The sequence below is a fragment of the Natrix helvetica genome (assembly GCF_964273705.1).
Source record: "Natrix helvetica genome assembly, chromosome: Z".
Classification (NCBI taxonomy): Eukaryota; Metazoa; Chordata; class Lepidosauria; order Squamata; family Natricidae; genus Natrix; species Natrix helvetica.
In genome coordinates, this window is record NC_138554.1 from 73,366,899 (window position 1) to 73,390,730 (window position 23,832).

The 23,832-nt window shown below is 43.6% G+C and overlaps 1 protein-coding gene across 1 annotated transcript in view; it reads right to left on the minus strand.

Moving 5' to 3' along the window:
* The window catches only part of NME8 (NME/NM23 family member 8), a gene marked incomplete at its 5' end in the record, with an annotated part of 88,019 nt that overhangs the window by 54,024 nt on the left and 10,163 nt on the right, over positions 1-23,832 (minus strand). Inside the window, one exon of the mRNA XM_081932600.1 lies at positions 20,296-20,412. Coding sequence (XP_081788726.1) covers positions 20,296-20,412 — 117 coding nt within the window. The remainder of the gene's footprint in view (positions 1-20,295; positions 20,413-23,832) is intronic.

A 23,832-nucleotide genomic window follows, 5' to 3' on the forward strand; every position in this document is an offset into this window, starting at 1 on the left:
TTTGGTCCTTCTCCAGCTGCCTCTTGCTGTAACAGTGAGGTAATTTTTGTTTGTTGCATAATGGGACTGAAAGAGGCAGATGGGGGGGTGAAAATGACTTGCCCGTCGGTGGTTTCTTAGGCCCCATTTGTTTAAAATTCAGAGATGTGAGTCTTTTCCCAGAAAGATGGCATCTGAGGATTTCGCAACTGTGCTGATCCCAAAAACAAAGCCGATAGGGTCAGTTCACAGTTCCAAGGCAGAGGCAAACCAAAAGGAGGGGGTCTAATATTCAAAGTTCAGAAGAGCCATATAGCAGGGAGGAGGCTCGGTTTCCCTTAGAGAGAGTAATAAGGCAGCTCCAAAAGGGATTTTTGTTTTTTGTTCTTGCTTTTTTTTAAGGTAGTTTCAAAGGGCAGACTTCACTTATAAGTAGAAGAACAATGAAGTGCGGGCGCCATTTTGGCTCCTCCTTCCACAGAGAGAAAGAAAGCAGAAATCTATCAAAACTGTTAAAGGAAAAACGGTTCAGCAGTCATTTCTAGCAATTGTTCATGATCTTTCTCAGTTAACTAGCTCAAGTGACGAGTCATCCTTTGTTCTCTCTCTTCGAGAGAGATCATTCAAATGCTGCTTAATCCGAGGGGGGGGTAGGAAAGAGAAACACCCCCCTCTAATCTCCATTCAAATAGGCTGAACACAAAATTTACAGAGGTCTGCTGCTTTTCTGCTGCTTTTCTTTCAAACAATCAAAGAGTTCAGGATGGATCCACCACCACCAGGATCCAGCCACGCTTCTCCAGGTACACTCTTTCCTCCGAAACCATTCAGCAAAGAGGCGGATAGCTCAATGCTGTCCCTCGCCCCCCCCTCTGCTCCCCGGCTCCTAGGCAAAGCTGAAAAGCACCCCCGTCGGCTGCCACCGATTCTGGGGGGCCTCCGCATGCCGCCCTTCAGCAGAGGACCCCTCCAGGGCCCCCTGTGCTCCTCACGGAGCCAGCCAGGGAGGCAAGCGGCGGACAACATGTCCATCGCCATCAGGAACCGGAAGTCGTCTCTCGGAAATCCCTCCAAAAATGTTGAGATCCAGAAAAGATTATGCATTTTTAGTGGACGAACTTAGAAATCGCCAGATACAATATAGATGGGAGGCCCCAGCCGGATTGGTGGTGAATTATCAAGGTGAAAGATATCATCTTAACTCAGTTTGGAAAGCAAGAGATTTCTATAGCAATGTATTAAAGGCTGGATACCCTCCATCCCCAGGATCTAGAGGAAAAAAAGAAACAGGCGAGACCAGACAGCAAGATATCCAGGTACAAGCAGGAGCTGCTCAAGCTCTGGACTTACCTGAGGAGACAGAAGAAATTATGGAACAAAGACAAACTCAAGCGGCCACTAAACGCAAAGAGCAAGAATTAAAGATGCAGCAAGCCCAGACAATAATCCAAGAAATTACAAATATGAACACAGAAGCTGTGGGGGGAGCAAGACCGAAGGTGAAATCCCAGCAAGATTTCCAGGCAGCTCTTAAAAAGCTTCAGGGAGCTGAAGATGACAATTAAATTTCTAACTTGGAACCTTAATGGTTTAAATTCACCACAAAAAAGGAAAAAATATTTCACTATCTGAAACAATTTAAAAATGATGTAATTTGTTTGCAAGAAACACATATTAGAACACAGGATCAGAAATACTTGATGAACGCAAGATTGGGGCCATACTTTGTGGCATCTGCTCCAGAGAAGAAAAACGGTATAGTTATATACTTAAGAGAAGATTTAAAGGCTGAATTAATCGAAGCAGATCCTCAAGGAAGATATATTGCAATCGAACTACTAATAGAAGGAAAGAAAACACTCTTAACAGGAGTATATGCTCCCAATCAACAACAAGAAAATTTTTACAAGTTGCTTCATACTAAATTAACACAATGGGATTATAGATCGTGTATACTATTGGGTGACTGGAACGGAGTATTGGACACCATCAAAGACAAGAAGAGACTACTGCAAAATAGTCAAACAAGAACAAGACTCCCTAAATGCTTTTTTGAATTGATGATGATATGGAACTGAGAGACATTTGGAGAGAACAGAATGTTAAAGAACGGGACTTTACATTTTTTTCTGATAGGCATCAATCCTTTTCCAGAATTGACTTCATACTAATTACAAATGATTTACTTTCTAGGGTGAAGAAGACAAAGATATGCCCGAGAACTCTAACAGATCATAATCTGGTTTGGATGGAATTGGAATATAGAGAGGGATCTATGAGGTCTTGGAGGTTAAATGAAAATTTATTTAGATATGAGAGAAATGTTATAGAATGTAAAAAACTATTGAAATAATATTTTGCTTTTAACATGAATAAGGGGACATTGATGGAAATGGTTTGGGATGCAAGCAAAGCTTACATAAGAGGTGTCTTAATAAATTTGAACAATCTATATAGGCATAGACAGGGGGGGGGGGATGAAGGGAATTAGAAGAAGAGATAAAAAAGAAAGAGCAGGCGTTAATATCTAACCCAGATGATAAGAAGACAAGAGAAGCAATTACTTCATTGCGAGGGCAGTTCAATATGTTGATGTCAGATCAAGCAGCCACTAACCTGATATATGCTAAACATAATACTTTTTGTAATGCAAATAAGCCAGGTAGATGGCTAGCATACATGTTAAGGAAAAAACAAAAGTCTCGTACTATAGAGAAAGTAGAATACAAAGGCAAAGAAGTTTATCAACAGGATATGATTAAAAAGGCTTTCTCAGAATATTATACTAGATTGTACACTGGTGATAAAATACAAGGTTTAGATATAGATAGATATCTGGAGAAAGAGAAAATACCTATAGTTACAGATGAAAAAAGGGAAAGACTGAATCAACTTGTAACCATGGAGGAAATTCTCCTGGCAATTAAGCAATTAAAAATTGGGAAGGCCCCAGGTACAGATGGATTGACAGTGGTTTATTATAAAAATTTACAATTAGAAATGGTAGATCCTCTTAAGGAATTATTTAGCAAAATTCAAATGGAAGGAAGGGTACCGCCATCTTGGAGAACAGCTTTTATTTCCCTGATTCCAAAAGAAGATCAGGAACACACTCAGCCAAAAAACTATAGACCTATTTCATTACTTAATACAGATTATAAAATCTTTGCTAAAATATTAGCAAATAGGCTGATGTCAGTTATAAAACAAACGATTCATAATGATCAATCCGGTTTTATACAGGGGAGACAAATGAAAAGTAATGTAAGACAAATTGTTAATATATTGGAATATTTGGGGAAGAACAACCAAGTCCCCGCAGTGCTTTTATTCTTAGACGGGAGAAAGCATTTGACCGAGTGAATTGACAATTTCTAATAAAAATAATACAAAAGATGCATTTTGGAGAGTATTTCACACAATCTATCAAGGCAACATACCAGAAAAAGACAGCACAAATTATAGTTAATGGTAGTTTAACAGAATCCTTCAAAATTGAAAAAGGAACAAGACCGGGATGTCCCCTGTCTCCAATATTGTTTATCTTAACCTTGGAGTTATTGTTGAATAGAATTCGTGGGTCAGATGACCTACAGGGAATTAAGATCAGGCATTATGAATATAGAGTACAAGCATTTGCGGATGACTTGGTTGTAACTTTAACCCAACCAGGGAAATCAGCCATAGGTTTAATGAACATAATTAATCAATATGGTCAAGTATCTGGGTTTAAAATAAATCTAGGAAAAACAAAGATGATAGTTAAAAATATGACTACAAATCAAAAAGGTGACGTCCCGCCTGGACTACTGCAACGCTCTCTACATGGGGCTGCCCTTGGGACGCGCCCGGAGACTGCAGTTAGTTCAGAACGCAGCCACGCGGGCTGTGATGGGGAGTACTAGGTACTCCCACGTAACACCTCTCCTGCGTGAGCTGCACTGGCTACCTGTGGTTTTTCGGGTGCGTTTCAAGGTCCTGATTACCATCTTTAAAGCGCTCCATGGCACAGGACCTAGTTACTTGCGGGATTGCATCCTCCCACATACTTCCCTGCGGCCAATTCGCTCACACAGGGAGGGGCTTCTCCTGGTGCCGTCCACTAGGCAATGCCAACGGGCGACACCAAGGAGTAGGGCCTTCTCTGTGATGGGCCCAACCCTCTGGAATGACCTCCCCCCAGACATCAGAACCACCACTGACCTCCGCTCCTTCCGGCAAAAATTGAAGACTCACCTGTTCCGACTAGCAGGCCTGGCTTAATTACAACTGTTCCTCCTGGTAAACGTACTATTAACTGGTTATTTTAGGGTTATTGTTTTTAATTTAATTTGTGTGTGTCCTAGGGGTTTTAATATTACATTTATATATACTTGCTCTGTACAGTTCTTTTTAATTCGATTTTAACCTCCTCCATATTTAACTGTACATACTTAATTCTTTTATTTATTGTATTTTGATATATTCTTTATATGGACTGTACACCGCCCCGAGTCCCTTTCGGGAGAGGGGGCGGTCTAGAAGCACGGTAAAATAAATAAATAAATAAAAAATAAATAAAAAGAAGAACTAGAAAGAGTAACAGGATGCAAGATAGTAGAAAAGGTTAAATGTTTAGGAGTTTACATTACAACCTCAAATGGGAAATCATATAAGTATAATTATGAACCATTATGGCATAAAATACAGTTAGAGATGAATAAATGGAAAAAAACTACAATTGTCATTGTTGGGAAGGATAGCAGCAGTAAAAATGAATGTTCTGCCTAAGTTTCTATTTCTCTTTCAAATGATACCAATACTTTAAAAAGATGCACATTTGGAAGAATGGCAGAAAGGTATTAATAACTTTGTCTGGGCAGGGAAGAAACCAAGAATAAAACTTAAAATAATGCAAGATATATGGGAAAGAGGAGGTTTGAAAATGCCCAATTTAAAATTATACTATGAAGCAGTAGTTTTATCAACAATTAGTGACTGGATTAATCTAACAAGGAATAGAATACTGAATATTGAGGGATATGATTTCGTATATGGTTGGCACGCTTATTTAATATATGATAAGAAGGTGGATAAGATTTTTAAAAGCCATATATTAAGGAATGCCCTATTGCGTGTCTGGAAAAAATACCAATATAGGTTAAATGATACCTATATGGGTAGTACCCAGACACGCGATAGAGAATATAAGTATAGAACAAAAATCTGATGTAATTACATATAGAGAACTTATTAATATAGAGAGAGGTGTACTACAGTTAAAGCCTTTGAACGTATTAAGAGAGGAAAGGATAATTCAAACCTGGTTCCAGTATGGACAGTTACAAGCTAGATGGAAAAAAGATCAGACAATTGGTATCACACAAAATGAGGATAGTTTGGTAAAACAAATTAGGGACCAGAGTCAAATGCATATAAAAATCTTGTATAATATACTGATAGAAATAGATTCTGAAACAGAGTTAGTTAAAGACTGTATGATAAAATGGGCACAAAATTTCGAAGAGCCAATAATGATGGAAACATGGGAAAAGATTTGGGTAAGAAATGTAAAATTTACGCAAGCTCAGAATTTGAGAGATAATTTTTATAAGATGTTGTATAGATGGTATTTAGATCCCAAAAAGTTATCTTGTATGTATCTGAATTTACAACCTAAATGTTGGAGATGTGATTGTGCTGATGCTACGTATTATCATATCTGGTGGACTTGCAAAAAAGCTTAAAGTGACCGTCTGAGCAAACTGGAAATGACTTCCGGTTTGCTCAGAGGGTCGTTGTAAGCGTTCCGAAGGCATCAGGGAAGCCTCCGGACGGTTCCTGAAGCCTTCGGAGCGCTTAAAACGACCCTCCGAGCAAACCGGTTCCAGTTTGCTCGGAGGGACGTTTTGAGCGCTCCGACGGGATCAGGGACGCCTCCGGACAGTCCCTGAAGCCTCCGGAGGGCCTCCTGGTGGGCGGGGGAGACTCTTTTCGCTCTCCCCAGGCTCCTATAAAGCCTCTGGAGCCTGGGGAGGGTGAAAAAAGCATATAAAAATGGGGGGGTCGCGCCTGTTGTACGCGCATGTGCACTGGGGGGGTGTCACCCATTGCATTATGGGTGCGGCATGCCTGCACACGACCCCCCTGCGCTCCCCCCACTTGTGGCACATGAGGCAAAAGGTTTGCCATCGCTGAGCTATATACTGCTGTGGCACTCCCCGCCTGGAATTATAAATTCCACTATCAACTAACTTTTAACTAAAGGCAAACACATGGCATAAAACAATGCAAACTTGACTATCTAATTAAATAAGATAAACAGAGGCATAACATCAAACACACAAACTTAACTAAGTAATTAATTGAGTTACATAAAGGCATAGCATCAAACAATGCAAACAACAAGGTAAACACAAAGCATGCAAAGCTTGAGATTCACTCTTCTAGTTCAGTCTTCCTTAGCAGTAGTACCAGGTCGGTGATTGGTCTGGTGTAGAGCTTCTTGGTGAAAGTCTGCTAGTTGCAAACTGACTCCAGCGGCTTTGCAACTTGAACTTCCATTTGGCGAACTAGTCCATCATCACTGGGTAGGACTTGGTGCACAAGTCCCTTAGGTCATGAGTTCCAATACATATCTTTGGGAGTGAATTCCCTGCTGGTGCTTGCCAGTCACCTGTCTTCTGAATCAGCAAAGGGGTTAGGACAGTTGGGTTTTCAGGACCCGAAGACTCTGGAACCAAAGATCGAGCATTGATGATAGCTGCTACCTCTGCCATGAGGGTGGTGAGGACAATCACTGCTACACCCAACACGAGAGATCTCTGTTTGTAGAAGCGTTTGAAGTGAGCTGGTTCTCGGGACTGGTTGAGGGGTAGTTGTGGTGCTAGTTTCACCTTTCCCATGATGAAACCGATGTGAACATTGTTCCCCCCACCGTAGACTCTAATGTATCCTATGGCTACTATTGCCTTCGTTGGGGTGACAGGCGAGATGGGAACATACATGCGCTGCACAGGAACACTTTGGAGACAACTCAGGGAGGCACGCCACATCTCCAATTATTGCTTCTGTTGGTTGTGCTATTTGACACTGGAAAACATGAAACATAGGTAGTTTCGATGGTCTTCTCTGACAAGGAATGAGTAGAACATCTGCTGGATGTAGGCTATGATGGCTATGGCTTCCTTTCTGAAGTGAAGGAACATTGGTCCTACCTGAATGTTCTTCTCAGCGTTCCAATTCTGATGAAGCGCAGCTCCAACTAGGGAAACAAAAGAAGAGCAGGCCCTGCCCCATATCATTAATAGCCCTGAGGACCACAGACCTAACTGAAGGGGAGGTATCTGGACCATCCTGTGCTACACTGAGAAGAACGTTCAGGTAGGAACGTTCCTTCTCCAGCTGATGGCGCAGGTGGGTCCAGAAGTGGGACATACCAAAGCGGCAATCCCGAGGGCGGGAACTCACTGGTTCATAGTTCCCGAGGGAGCATGCACCCTCTGAAGCACTTGTCGTCTGAAAGATGCCCCAGCAGATGCAAAAGCATTCAACCGATAGTGCTTAATGAAGGGCGATGGGGAAGTCCACGTAGCCGCCCTGCAAATATCCCCAATTGGTGCCTGAGTGTTCCATGCAGCTGTAGTGGCTGCACTCCTAGTCAAATGTGCCGTAATCCCCTGTAGCACCAACCTACCCAGAGCCTCATAAGCCCAAGCAATACAAGCCCATAACTACCGCCCAATGATGGAAGGGGACACTCTCAATCCTTTAGCAGATGGCTGAAATGAGACAAACAATGCCTCTGTCTTCCTGGAGGACGCTGTCCTCTTGATATAAATACAGAGAGCCCTCCACACGTCAAATTTGTGATTTCTCCTTACTATGAGTAGGATAGGGACAAAAATTCAGAAGAACTATCTCCTGGGCCCTATGAAAATAAGAATTTACCTTGGGGATGAAATTGGGATCAAGCCTCACCCCAGAGACCTCCAGGAGCCTCTTCAAATACGTTTTTCCCCTGGATTTGGAATATTTTGATCCACCTATCTGTTTTAGTTTTGTATTAAATGATTTAATCTCCTTTGGACCTGCCTGTCTGGTGATCTCTACTGGCTGTGCTTTCCCACAGACACCATTTCTCTGTACAGAACAATAACTATCTCTGAGCTTCATGATGGGTCCAAAGAAGTTACTGCCTGGAAAGGCCTCATTGGCCCTGACATCTTCTACGTCCAGCCCCATTGCTCACCAGTCACAACTGGGATCTTTTTTACGACCTAAAGCCCCTGAGCAGAGTTCAAAGGATTTGTCCATTCATCAGATGCTTCAAGCCATCTTAAAGGGACAGGACGAAATGAAAAAACAACTGCAGGACTTAAATGATCAGCTCAGAGAGACGCAACAACAAACCACACGCAATGAGCAGAGGATAGGTGCACTGGAGGAGGGTGCGGTTGGGATGAGAGACGACCTGAAGACAATCCAAAGGGGGAATGTAGAATTTGAGAATCATGTGATAAAAATGGAATTTGAAAGGATGTCTTTTTTCCTTAGGTTCCAAAACTTGCCAGAAGTTGAGAATGAAGATCTTAAGGAGATTATGACCACAATGTTAGCAGAATATATTAACAGAGACAAACAACAGCTTTGGTGTGATATTGACCTGATCTATAGGATTAATTCAGCCTATGCAGGAACAATGTTCCAAGGGAAGTTCATGTTAAATTTCTTAGAAAAACCACAAGAGATGAGGTTCTAAGAGCTCAAAGGGGAGGACCATTAAAATATAAAGATAAAGAAATAACCATTCTTAAGCAGATCCCAAAGAAAGTAAGAGATAAGAGAAGGAAATATTCCTTCTTAGCAAAAATATATATACAATAATGGGATTTGGTTTAGGTGGTTGTTACCAGGAGGCATGTTGATTTTTTGAGAGGGCAGTAGAATTAGAATTAACACAGTTGTGGAAGCAGAGGTTTTCACTAAAAAACACAGTGCTCTCTTAGGTGATATGGGGGATGTTACACAAGAAACAAAGGAGGGAGGGGCTGAGGCTCTGCCAGTGGACGGGGGAGAGGATGTGACAACTAGAAGACTCAGATCACAAAAGTGATTTGAAACATTATTGCAAATGTTGTTACAATGTACCTTTATGGAAGTGATAAAAAGCAAAATGATTGAAACATACTGATTATTTTGTGTTAAACTTAAAACTGCTAATATCTATGTAAATGTTGATAATTTTCTATTTTTTTTTTGTAAAAGTTGCGAGACCTGGGGGGGCTTCTCCCCCCCGCACGATGTAGCTGTCAAAATGTTCCATAACCTTCTAACCCCTTTTTCCCTGTAAAACTTTTAAAATCAATAAAATTTGGACAATAAAAAAAAGAAATTGGGATCAAGCCTCAGCATGTCCATGTTGGGATGAAAGACACAGAGGTCCTCCCTTACTGACAGAGCACCCAGTTCGGAGATCCTCCTTGTAGATGTCCTCAGTGGTTCAAAGGCGACGGTCCTCAGTGGTTCAAAGGGGGGATCTACGAGAGCCAAGAGGACCATGGACAGATCCCAAGATGGAAACCTGTGAACCACCAGGGGCCGAAGGTTAGCCACCCCCTTTAGAAACCTCTTCAGCACCGGATGACCGCCCAGGCCCTCCTGACCATCTAGCACCAGGACAGTGGACAGGGCTGAAACTTGCCTCTGGAGTGTATTATGAGACAGGCCCCTCTCCAACCCGTCCTGGAGAAATTCCAGTATGTGTGGCAGAGAGGGGCGGTTGAGGTCCACATGCACCTTACGGCACTAATTACAAAGTAGACCATATGGCATAAATTCAGGCAGTGGGCACCTGCAAGCGATGATGGTCTGGATCACCTGCAAGGAGAACTTCACCTCCCTCAAGATCTCCCTTTCAAACACCAGGAAGTTAGCTGGAGCCACTGAGGCTCTGGATGGACCAAGACTCCCTGGCGAAGGGAGATCCTTCCTTGCAGGATCCTCCAGGCTTTGTCGACCTACTAGGTCCACGAACCAAGGTCTGCGCGACCAGTACAGGGCAACCATGATTACCGATGCCCCTTCCACCACTATCTTCCCTAGCACCTCTGGTATCAGTGGGAGAGGGGGAAATGCATAAAGCTACCCCTGGGACCACTTGCTGTGCAAGGCACTACTCCCCTCCACTCCCTGAGCTGGGCATTTTCTGGCTGTCTGAACCTCCTGCAAATCTCTTCGAACAGCTCCGAGTCCATCCAGCTTGCCACTCCATCTGGTCCACCGTGGCCCTGTTGAGCCAGTCTGCTTGGTGATTCACTTCCCCAGAGATGTGCTCCACCTTGATGGATAGCAGGTGCCTCTCTGCTGAACGGCCCAGCCACTGAGACTCCATCCAGAGAGCCTTGAAATCCGTCCCTCCCTCCCTGTTCACATGCACCTTTGTGGCTATGTTGTCTGTCAGCAGCAGGACGTGGCTGTGTTCTACAAGGGCCTGAAAGTGTCGAAGGGCCAGATGAGCCGCTCGCAGCTCCAACCAGTTGTGAGTAAGATCCAAAAGATACCAGTGACCCTGGGCCAGCTGGGTCCTCAGCAGTGCCGCCCAGCCATAAAGGCTCGCATCCATGGTCAGTACGAGCCTCTCCAGTTCCCTGAACATGCACCCCTTAGCTAAGGCTGGAGAGGTCCACCACTTAAGGAAAGCCGCACATGGGGGGGGGGATCCCAAACCTGAAATGGGAGGTGCTCTGCTTCCTCCTCTGGTACGGAAGCAAAAACCACTGGAGGGTTCTAGCATGGAGCCTCGCCCAGAGAACAAGATCTATACAAGAGATCATCTTACCTAGCAACTGAGACAAGGTGACAATGGGCACATGCTTCTCTTTCTGCACCTGCCAAACTAGTTTCACCAGACTAGCCCCGTGACCCTGGGATAGGAAAACCATTCTGATGGTGGAGTCTATAACCGCCCCCAAATGCAACAACTTGGTAGAGGGCCTCATATGGCTCTTCTGGAAATTAATGGAGAACCCATACCTCTGCAGGGTCTCCACCGTCAGGCCAAGAACCTGAAGGGACCACTTCAGTGACTCCGCCTGGTGGAGGATGTAATCTCAGTAACAATGTAGCCTGATCGGGATCCTTTTGAGATGACTGCTAGGGCCGCCAGTACCTTTGTAAAAGTCCTGGGGGCCAAAGCCAGTCCAAAGGGAAGAGCCCTGTACTGGTAGTGACTACCAGCGTAGGAAAACCTAAGGAACTTTCTATGTTGGGGAAAAATCAGTATATGAAGATAGGCCTCTGTCAAATCAATGGAAGTCAAAAAATCACCTTCCCTGACAACCTCCAGAATGAAGCGAAGGGATGCCATCTTAAACCGTTTATTCACTAGGTAGCAGTTCAATCTTTTAAGGTCCATAATCGCTCTCCATCCCTCAGAAGACTTTGAAACCACAAAGAGGTTTGAATAGCACCCCCTGCTCCAGTCTTCCTGTGGAACCAATTCAACCATCTGGATATCCACCAGATAGTCAATTGCTTGACACATAAGCTGCCTCTTGTTCTCACACTTGGAGGACGTGAATGTTTGAAAAGAATTCAGGGGGATGGAAAGGAATTCCAGCTGCAGACGAAATTTGACCGTATTGAGTACCCAGAGATCCGATGTAATACTCTCCCACCAATCAACAAACAACACCAACCAGCCATCAATGGGGGCCACCAAGGCACGCACATTTATTCCTGCGGAAGGAGTGACCGCCCCTCTGAAAGGGCCGCTTACCCTGGGGCTGAAACCAGGACCTATCCCTGTATAAAGACCTATTCTGCCCCCTGTCCTGACGTGGCTGCAATCCCCTAGGCTCATGATGGCGAACCTATGGCACGCGTGCCACAGGTGGCATGCGGAGCCATTTGCCAGGGCATGCATGGCTTTGCCCTGTCAGCTCCAGCGCACATGTGTGCACTTCAGCTTTTGTTTTCCGCCATTTTTTTGCCCTTAACTGCTACTTCTAGCTCAGGGAGAGCAGATCAGCTGAGCCCGGCTCTCTCTCTCCTTCCTTGGAGAGCTAGTGGGATGATCAGGCTTTCTTGCTGGGCTAGAGGAGGGGGGAGGCAGAACTGTTGCCCCAGCCACCTCTGGGTGTGGAGAGATGATGCAGCAGGGCAGGAAAGAATCCATTCTTGCCAGAGACCAGTGAGCCCCATGCGGGGACAGAGGCAGGCTGACTTGAACGCAGGCGGGTGGTTTGCCGGCACGTCCTTTTCTTATTGGGGTTACTCCCATTTGCCCTTAGTGACGGGGAATGCTTTGTCATGTGGGCGAAGGCTGCCCCCCCTCTGCAACACGCAGGGGGCTCCCTGCAGCCTTGGCTCATACATGAGTCAGCTGCCCTGAGGTGGCGGAGGTGGTGGGTGCGGATGGGCGCACGCTAATCTTCTCCCCATTACCATCGCATCTGCCCAGCTCACCCCCACACACACACACCTCTGCTGGCTCCCGAGCTAGGAGGCAGAATGTCCTCTTCCATGGGAGAAAGGCACAGAAATGGTGTGCAGTAGGGAAGCAGGTTCCCGGAGGTGTGTGTGAGAGAGAAATATCGGACTAGTGTGTGTGTGGGGGGGAAGTTTCCCCTGTTTGCCACAGGAGCAGTGCTGGGCTGAAGCATCCCGCTGGGCATTTGTAGCTTCCCTGAAATCTCCCTCCGTGGACTTGAGGGGAAAGCCCCCTTTTTCCCCCTTCTCAAATTGTGGGAGAGCGGCATGAACAAGTTGCCGAGCGCGCCGGCTAGCTGGAGAGACTAATCCACCAATGAACCCTAATCATAGCCTCAGCCCAGCAGGTGGGTGTGCAAACAGGCGCTCTCACTCTCTTCCTGGCTCACTTGGACTGCATGGATTTCTTTGCTCAAGTGCCGCGGTGACCCATGCATTGGCCGGGCGCAAAGTGCTGGCCGCAGAAGCGAGAAGCTAAGCTTGGAGAGCTAATTGGAGGTGGTGCACACTCTCCCTCCCTCTCCTTCCCTCTCTCACCTGGCACGCCGCGATTTGAAAAGAGGGGGGCTTCCCCCCCCCAAGTCCACAGAGGGAGCAGCACTGGGCTGAGGCATGGGGAGCTTTGCTTTGTTTTCTTCCTCTTCCTTCTCTACAATCTGTGCAAAGCATTCAGTTTCTAGTGCAGCTGTTGCTCTCAAGTTACCTTGAAAAGAAAATTTTATTGGTTTTTAAAACATTTATAAGGAAAAGGGTAGGTGGAATGGTATACAAATTTTGGCAGTTGGAAGTATGGCAGACGCCCCCTCCCTCCAAACTCATAAGATACATCTATGTATAAAACATTAATACAAAATCGTATAAAATCAGCATATTAATTCTATAAAAAGTTTTCAATCAGCTTATATATTATGATATATAGTCTAGATATAATTCCATTATTACTTTCGGTTTGTTTATAACAATGTGATTTTCTTATTCATTTTTGTGATCTGAGCTTTCTTAGTGTTGCCCCTTCTCCCCCTGCTGGCAGAGCTCCGGCCCCTCCCGTGTCCTGTGTGACCGTTGAAGAGTCTTCTGTTTTTTCTAGGTTCACTTTATTTTTTTCCATAAAGGCCTGAGCCTCTATGGGTGTATTGATTCTGATTCTTGTCTCCTCCCAGAATATCAGCATCCCTTCAGGCATCAACCATCTAAACCACACCCCTTTCTGGTATAATTTATTCGCCAATTGCGAATAATTTTTCCTTTTCTCCCTAATTTTTTTTGGGATCTGCTTCAAGATGGTTATCTCCCTGTCGTGATATGTCAATGCTTGCCCCCTTTGTACACCCAGAATTATGTCTCTTGTGCTTTTCCTAAGAAGTTTGATATGGACCTCCCTGGGTACATTGTGTGTTCTGGCATATGCTGAGTTCACTCTATAGACCAGGTCTATCTCCCATTCCATCTGTTGTTTATCTTTGTGTATATATTCAGCTAAGATATTAGTCATGATGTCCCTTATGTCCCATCTGCTTCTATAACATTTTGAAATCTAAGATAAAAGGACATTCTCTCAAATTCTGTTTTCATTTGTTGGATATCAAGTTCTTTGTTACCCTTCTGCAAAGCTTCTACCCCCCCGCCTCCGCCACCCCACCCTCCACAAGGTCCAGTCTCTGTGAGTTCTTGTAAATTTGGACTTGATTCTCTTTAATTTCTTCCTTCATTTCCTTTAATTGTTTCTTAATTTCTTCCTGGCCCTGTATGAGTTGCTGAAGCATTTGTTGCAAATCCATCTCTGTACTCTTAGGTTGCATCAGTTCTGTAATCTTTGACTGTGTGGCAGGACTGGATGTTACAGATGTCGGTGCAGAGGTAGCAAAGCCAGGTTTTCCAGGTGGTGGTCTTTTTGGAGACATAGTTTATAAAGCAGAGAGATCAGTCAGTGACTGGACTGGACAGCTGAAGAGGTAGAGCAGGCAGATGAGTTCAGGAGGCAGAAGATCCAAGCAGCTGGGAGTTTCTTTAATCAGTCTAGCAATAGAGAAGAGTTTTCTCTCCAGAGGGTTCAAGAAATAGCAATCCACAAGAGATTCTTCTGGGTGACACGGAGACAAAGACCGGAAGCCTGAATTTAAAGGTGGAGTCAGGTTTCACAGTTCATGAAGACAACGGAAGTGTGCCATCTTGCCCTGCCAGCTTTGGGCTCAGAGGCATAACAAAGTTTTAAAAGTTCAGAAAATTCTCAGTTCACCCATAGGTTCTGGAACTAAATCCAATGAAAGTCACTTTTACAGGGGTGAGGCATCGTTAGTTGGCTCTCCCCCCTCCTCCTTCCCCTGGGGGCGAAAGCAAAATCTTCTCAAGCTGCTTGTCCAAGGGGGGGGGGAAGTCCCCCTCCCTCTAGCCGCACCTCCAGCAAGAATCCGAAAGTTTAACTTTTAAAAACGCTGAAAAGTCCATCAATTCAAAAGAAAGGGAATGAAGAAAGGAAGCCTCTCACCATACCGCCGCTGCTTCCTTCAAAAATACGTTGTCCGATCGGCATGGAGCGAGACGCATGCGCGCCCTCCAAAACTGCTCCCCGGTGCCTAGAGCGAAGCGGAGAAGCCCCCACCAGCCGCCGCTGATGCCAGGGCCCTCCGCGAGCCGCTCCCTCGGCAGGACGCCTCTCCGGGGCGTCCTGTGCCCCCCCAGAAGCGGGGGAAGCCCACCGGGAGAGCGGGAGCGGGCAAAGGATTGCCCGTCGCCGTAGCCACCGGAACCGGAAGTGAGAGCAGATTGGCTTTGAGTAGAGGGATAAGGCTGTTTTGGAGACATGGGAGAACGTTGCATGTGACTGCTGAGATGTTGCATACGAACAATGAGACACTCCGGATTCGGCCTTCTTGTCCGGTGCAGTCTCCCTCTTCAGACTGGTTTGGATAAAGTCTTTGCTACTTTGAAACTCCTTTTTATGTTCTTTGTTTAATGTCTGAAGGCACAGCATCTCCTTCTGGATTTCTTCATTGTCATTTAGTTGTGATTGGATGTAGTGGTCTCCATAAAATATCCATTGTGGAAAGATTTCATCCATATCCTCATCCAATGAGCGGAGGTGTTGGGGGGGGGTAAATCGTCTTTGAGTTTGTCGCAGAGCTGCTGCAATTTCTTCCAGCGATTCTCATGCTTTTGATAGAGCCTGTCCTATTCCTCCAAGAGTTTCGAGCATTTAATTTGTGTAAGCTTTCCATGCTGCTTCAAGTCATAGATTGTCTGAGGTACCTCTGCCTTTTCTGAGAGTTGGACATCAAGCTTTGGGCGACCAATTCTGAGCTTTGGACAACCAATACTGAGTCTGTGTTGGATTCAGGCATGAAGTTCAGCATGTCTGACCCTTCTGCCATGGCTGGAGAAGATTCTATAACTAGGATTAGCTCAGGAAATTTCTTCTATGTGTTATGAATTATTGAGTTCAATTCACTTTTTGGCCACTAGGGTGCATTGCAAGACTTTGGAGATGCAGGCACAGTTCACGTGTCAGCCACTAGGGTGTGTTGCAAGGCTTTGGAGATGCAGGGGCAGTTCACGTGTTAGCCACTAGGGTGCATTGCAAGTGTTGAGTGTTGAAATACTGGATTGCAATTTGTAGAGGAGCCACTAGATGGCACTGTTTGTGACTGGAGTGATTGGTAATGGCGTTTTCTTTGCTGAAGTTTGTAAAGCTAACTCTCCAGTTTTGGAATTCCTAAGGGTCTTTACCGGGGCTCAGAACCTGTCTTGGACTTGCTAGCTTGGTACCTCCTAAAGGGGTTGTGCCTTTTCCCAATAATTCATAAACAATAGTAACAAATCAGCAAGGTCATAACTTGCAGGCCCTTCAGCTGGACTGCAGGTGCCTTGTGGCCATTCGACTGCCAGATGGCTTTGCCCACACAAAATAAACTGATGCTGGGATGGTTGGGTCCTCTTTATTGCCCCTCGTTGTCAGGACAACTTATCAATAAAGTTCAAAGGACTTGGGAAGTGGGACCTGGGCTAGCTGACCTCTTAGTTATTTACATTCCATTTCCATGGAGACCTTTCCATGAGACTTTTACAACCACTTAAGGAATAAGGCTTGGAATTTGCTTTGATTTACTGAAACAGGTTTTTTTTCTTTGTTAGGCTGCTGCTTGCCTCCAAGCCATATGCATTTGGCCTTAACAACAGCAGATCGGACTGGATAGGTTGGGAGGGGGGGTTGCTTTATCATGCGATTTCTGGGTCCCCTCCCCTGGAGCTCAATTAGATGAAATAAAGTCGATCTTGCTTTCAAACAGGGAGAGAGAGGAAACATGCTTTTCTAACTCTGCAAGATCTGCTTTCACAGTATATCAGAGGAGAAACAAGAGTCTAGCGTGTAAGCATTCTTCCACAAACAAAACAGGCTTTTCAGAGAAGATTGAGCCCCGCTATGTTGTAGAGGCTGCTTTTCTCGTGTAACTCTTGGCCTCATTTAGCATACTTTCTTAAACACAACAAAGTCCTTCATCTCAAGAGAGTTAATCAGCCTTTCTCACTGAAACTGGATGTTTCTCTTTGCTCCAAGAGGGGGTGGGGAAAATTCCGGCACCTGTTCTCAGATAGAACGCAAACAGAGTTTGGGATTCAACTTCAACATCCCTTTTACTCGAAGGGAGCTCAAAATAACATCATCTTTTTACTGTTCTACCTCGAGCGTTGTAGGCTTGCTGGGGCATGCAGTTAACTCCACGCTTAGGAATCTCATTCAGACAAGGTTTATTATCAGGCATTCTTAATAGCAAAACTTAGTTAAGTGTTAAGATACTTCTGACTTTCCATAACCTGTCCCATTACGTGGTGTGAAAAGATGATGATTTCACTCCCATGCTGAGCGGAGATACAAACATTACTTCTCTGGTTCACAAAGGCATTTAAAATGACGGCTATAAACTTTGCACGCAAGCAGAATGTCCCAGTGGCTAATCAGATACAGAAATGTGATCACATGTCATGGAACTACATTTCCCATAAGGCAGTCTCTGCCTACATTTCCCATAAGGTAGTTTCTTAAAGGAGACAGTTCTTAATTCCTACACTAGCTATATACTGCTGGGGCAGCACACATATCACAATCCCTACCATTGCCACCTGGAAAATGAAATTAAAGGCTAAGATCAAGGCAACTCAGAGAGAAATTATTCAACTGGGGGAACTGTAGAAGGGTATGTTGATTAAGGGCAAGACTCAGCTACTGAAGAAATATAAGAGCCTGACTCCATCTGAAGTCCCGTAAACTATTAAACAAAGACTCACAGAATATGAGACTCACTGGTATATCCCACTGCAGCTGAACCTGGGTGCTTCCTTCACAAGCCATTATTTTCTCTCCCAAAGAATCCCCATAAACAAAAGAGTGAGTGCTGGGATGGATTATCCCCATCTGCCCCTCTCGCCCGACACCCCAAATCTTTGTTGTGGCACACCTTTTACTCCCCTCCCCAGCATTCCTGGGGAAGTGTCAAGAATTCCCTGGCACCGGCTCATCAGCAGTGAGGCAGGACACCACAAATTGCTCACCCACCCCATCCCAGTTTATCAACCTATGGGCAACTGTGCCTTCCTCATTTCCTGGCCACTTTGGTCTTCTTCCTGCCTCCTTCCGTTCCAGATGTCCATCAAGAATTCAGGGTGAGAAAAGCAGAGCTATGGCGGGGAAGGGGATGTAGAAGGCAAATGAACACTCTTCCTTCACTCTCTCTTTTTCCACTCTTTCACTCTCGTGCATTTAGGATTTTAGGAAAGGTTTCCCCCATGATCCACCCACTCATTGGCCACTTCAGGGTCATCTGGCCACATTCCCCAGATTACTTCCATTTCCTTTTTGGAGCAATTTGCTCTATTCCCAAACTCCTGATAGGTGACCAAATACTTTTCATCTGGACAGAGAAATCATAGAATCTCAAAGCGTTGTGTGCTTGCAAAGGGGACATGTTGTGGCCTGTCAGCCACTGACCCTCTGGCAGCCGAATCAGATGAGGAGATGTAGTGGAAGTCGGGGCCAGCATCAAGGCAATGTGAGAGCTCTGAGAGGCAATGGAGCTGTCAGAGATAGAGATAGAGACAGAGACAGAGCCTGGGCTGTACATCAGCTCCCAGATGGAGTGTCAACAGCCCCCAGGACTGGAGGTGGCTGATGAGGAAGAGGAGAAACAGTTGGACTCCTGCCTAAAGCGTGGATGCGCAGAAGGCAAAGCAGAGGAGAGCAATTGGAAGCTTTGGGCCAGTCTTTGAGATGGAAGACACACCACTGCTAGCTAAGCCACACCCTAGCTCTGGGGGAAAAGGCAGTGGGTGGAGACGAATAAGTGTGGCAGACAACTATTCATCTTCCTGTGTATGAGCCACTGATAGTCCGAACTTCTGAATCCTGTCAGGAACTGTATCAGAATCCTTTCTTGGAATCTGTGGCACTGAGAGTTGGGCTGCCTTTGGAACATGTATGTGTGTCTCCGCTGTTGGAAAAAGGAGCATATGTGAGTGTGTCTCCACTGCTGAGAAAAGAGCAAGCGCACTTCTAGGACTTCTATTATGAGTGTTGTATGAGAGAGAGAGAGAAACTTCTGGTGTGTTGGAGTCATTTCAGGAGGAAAGGGAGCAAGTTTCGCTTTCCACAGGCATTTAGAGATTTTGTTAGCTCACTGTAAGAAAGAAACACTCTTTTCTAGAGTTGCTGGCGCTTCCAATAAAGAGCAGTTTAGTTAAAAACAGCGTGCTTGTTATGTTTGGGAGCTGGGTCAGACAGGACGGTTTGGAATTGAGCAATTATGTTCATTTCAAAGCATTTCCTTTGCAAGCAGACAAAGCTTTGTATCCCTCTGAGTGAAAAGTGTGCAGCAGAACCAGGCAGAGGCAGAAGTGATCCCAACAAATTCCCACTCTGTCCCACTATCTCTCAGCTTTCCTGTGACCATGCCAAACAGGCACCTTCACAAGGCATTAGGATCACCTGTCTACTCCATTCCCCATGCCTCTGCCTCCACCTGCTGTCAGTGCCACTGTGCAAGCCTCTTGTGAGCCTCTTGAGAGTCAGGCAGCTGTCTTCTCTCCCTCCTTTCTCAGAATTAATGGTATTTGTACTGAGTCAAGGAGGCCGAGACATGCCAAGAGCTTAGCCCATTGCAGCTGCGGGCAAGCAGACAATGGGATAGAGAGGGTAGGGCCAGCAGTAACTATGTTCCCACTCCCATCGGCCCTTGTGCTTGCTGTCTCCTGCAGTTAAAAAAATAAGACCTCCTCCCCAAAATAAGCCTGAGTGCTTATTTTCAAGCCAAAAAGAAAACAAGACCAGGTCTTATTTTGAGGGAAACAAGGTAGTACCACAAGAATGGGCTCTAAGCATCCAATCGATAGAAGCTGGGGTCTACCATATTAGAAAGACCCAAGGTACAAATTATGCAAAGAGGCCTCAAAATCAGCACAACTATAGTAGCAGGGTGTAAGATGCAGGAAGAAGTAGCATATATTAAGCACCACAACCAAGTAGCTGGTATTAGCTGGTCATGGAGAATATCAGGGCTAAGATCCTCTGGGTCTTCCAGATACAGATGGATAGGTAGGTACTAGTCAGTCAATCAAACATTGTGGTAGTACACAAATATCAGAAGACAGTAATGAGGAGGAGTAAGAAGGAGCATATGAAACTGGAAAGGTATCAGGATCTGAAGGACGATCTGGAGAGGATATTGAAAGAAAGGCTAAAATGGTCCCAGTTACAATAGAAGCATTGGGGCTATGACTCCTAAACTGGGAACCCAGGAACAACATGAGAACTCTCTGTCCAGAAGAGACAGAACCTTTAAATTTGCAGGCAAGAGTTACCTCTGGTCTTTGCACTTCTCCAGCTACAATTTTTCTTTCTAGTTCAATTAGTTCTATTACTTTTCTATTTAGAAGAGGTCCATTTGCTCCTCTTACAATATCTATCATCTTGCCATCCTGAAAAACAAATAATAAATAAATAATATCATGTATTCTGTTTCAGATTTAAAGCTGAATTAACTAATTTAAGCCTGTATGCATTCATATCTGTCTGTCGGTCTGTTTATATCACTATCTTTTTTGCATTCAGCTATTTTCACATGTAACTTACCTTCTTTCATAATTCTATAGAATCATCAAACCTTGAGGGAAACATACAAGAACTGTTCTATAAGCAAAGATAGCTGAAACATTCCTTAAGTCCAAGGAAGAAAGGTAATATTAGGGATTCAAAGCTCCTCCTTAATTCATCGGAATGTAACAGATATGGAAAATAAACATAGCCTTGAAAGATTCTATTATTATAGCCTCAATAAAGTAGAATTCAATTATTTCAGTGTACAGATAGTTCTGGACTTAGTGGCACAATTGGAAGTGTATTTTTGTTGCTTAAGAAATGTAGTTGTTAAGCAAAAAGTCATTTGACCGGATCCAATTCTATGATCATTTTTTCAGAGCTGTTCATGAATCACATGGTTGTTAAACTAATCTAGTTTCCTTGACTGATATTTTTGGTCACATAACTGCAAAAAAATTGTAACAGTCATAAATGTGTTGCTAAGTGCCCAAATTGCAACCATGAGATGTGGGGGTGTTGTGATGGTCATAATTTTGAGGACATATCATGTCAATTTTCCCGAGACTGATATAACTTTAATCTGTTGTTAAACAGGTGGTAGTAAGACAAGGACTACTAATAGTCTTATTTCCTAATTTGATCTAACCTGAATAGCTGACATAATTATGTCAATGATGTAATACTCTGGAAAACCATTGAATGTCATTGAAGAGCTATAGAAATTCTGATCCATTGTTTTTATCTAGTAGTTGTCCAGAATTCTGCAGACGTGATATGATATTCTTGCACATAAGGCATAGTCAGTTTAGCTCTCATTTAACTTAATTTTGAAATTAAACTTCAGAAAAACCCATTAAAGGTTTCTTCAGTAACTAATTGTAATAGACATGTATATATGAGGACAGATAGCTGTTTGAGAGAGATCCACCTGCTGCATGAAGAGTTATTTTTTTTCGGAGAAAGGCACTGACGTCACGACGATACAGACATGCGATCTCAGAGCTCCGAGATCACAGCCGATACTTTTACCGCTGGGTGGTTCATCCCGAAGAGACCGTGACAGGGAAGAGTACGTCTTGTTGATCTCAGGGGCATCGCAAAGTCCCTGATTGATCCAAGAGAATATCTTCTAGCCGGCGATAGAAGCGCAGCCCCAAGCTGCTGAAGTCAGGACAGCTCCGCAACCGGAGGAAAGCGGAAAGAGAAAATACATCCATCTGGTGAGGAAATTTTACTTTTACAAAAGAGACTGCCCAAAAAAGATTAAAACCAAATCAAACTTGTAAAGAAAAAGAAAATAAGCGGCGAATTTAAGCTATTTTGGACAGTGTGTTATCCTTTTTTTTAAATTGTCTTATATGGATAGAAGTTTTACAAACACTTTTTAAAGTGAAAGTATTGGGTTTTCTTCTTCGACTTTTTTTTTTTAACCTATGGATTAAATCTTTTTTTTTTTTTAATTTTCACAATACTGGCTTGGATGGCTTTTTTTCCTTTTTATTTTGTTCTATTTAAGAGCCTTGTTTCTTTTAAGCTTGGAATATAAAGAGGTTATAAAAGGAATATAAAAAGAGCAGTAACATCAGAGGGAAAAGAAGTTACACTGCCACTTGGAGGTTGGAGGCAGAGTTCTGGAGATATTTTTCTCTCTCTTTTCTTTGATTATTTTGATCTTGCACTTCAAAGGTTTTAGCTTGCAAAGAGATAAGATGGGTTGTTTATGCAGGTGCCCTTTGGATGTCTCTTTGGCAGCGAGAGAAAAGTGAAAAATAAAACTTTGTTTTCCAACTAGAGTGACAGTGTTTATAAATTGGACAATGACACAATACCAAGAAGAAACCATAACATTACAACATATTATGTTTGAAATTCAAAAATTATTAGAAACATCAAAGAGAATTGAGAAGAAATTGGAAAGTATAGATGGTAATATGTCAAAATTTGATGAAATTGAAGATAGCCAGCTAATGGAAAAAGTGGAGATTAGAATCTCAAAAACCCAAGAGAAAAATGAACAAAGAGGCAGATAACTGTGGATATTGACAGTGATCTGTGCGTGGTTGGAAATGGAAAGAAGGGAACATGGAAAGGGGAGAGAGATGGAAAGGAGCTCTACCCCAAATTTCAAGGTATAGAAGGAGAAAAAAGAGAAGAATTGATGGATTTAAGGAGAGGAATTTTGACAAAAGCACTACTGATAACCAATGATAAGCTGATTAAAGAAGCTGATGAAGAGTTTCGAGAATTTATAAGACATGCAATAAGCAACAAGGTGAGAAGAGAAGTCCACACAAAGTTGATTAAGGAAATAACCAGAAGATTAATCCCACATAAGGCAAAAGAAATAAGACTGTACTACGACTGGAAAGACATAGGTTGAGACATGAAAACTATTAACAAAATACTAGCTAGTTAAAATTAGAGCATTATGTTAAAAATGAAGTGATAATGGATATAGCTAGATAGATAATTGAGAATGATATAATGTATACATATGTATTGGTTTGACAAGAGAAAATTTGGTATAACTTTTTAAATGGTGACCATGAAAGGAAGTTTAGAAACTTAGTTATGTATGAAAGCCTATAATATTGAAATTGGATATAAATTGTAAACAGTGATTAAGAAAGGAGGTTTAGAAACTTTGTTATCAAACATAATTAATTTTTATTTAGAACGTTTCACAAAGATAGAATGTTGTTGGAAGATATTGAAAATAAGACAATGGAATGCCATTATGTGGTTTTGCTTTGAATTTTGGAATATTTGTTATAAAGGGACGTTAAAACAACTATAGTTGTATGAAGGATGAGATATGATGATAGTAATATATATAAATATATTTGATGTAAAGTATATAATTTGATATGGATTATAGGTGATGACTGTGGAAGGGATGCAGGAAAGTTATTTGTAACCAATTGACACACTTTTTATAATTTGTAAGGGAATATGTTTTTATGGTGTTTTAGGAAAGCCTCCGGACGGTCCCTGAAGCCTCCGGAGGGCCTCCAGGGGGGGGGAGGCTCTTTTCACCCTCCCCAGGCTCCTATAAAGCCTCTGGAGCCTGGGGAGGGTGAAAAATGGCTTTAAAAAGGGTGAAATCAGCTGGCCAGCACACGCATACGTCCCTGAATGTGTCAGGGGAGCCTCCAGACGGTCCCTGAAGCCTCCGGAGGGCCTTTGGGGTGTGTGGGAGGCTCTTTTTGCCCTACCCTGTTGTTTTCATGAAATTTTTGGCTTAGATTTTTTTTAAAAAAACTATTTCAGTTAAATAGTAAAAGTGGAGAAATCACTTA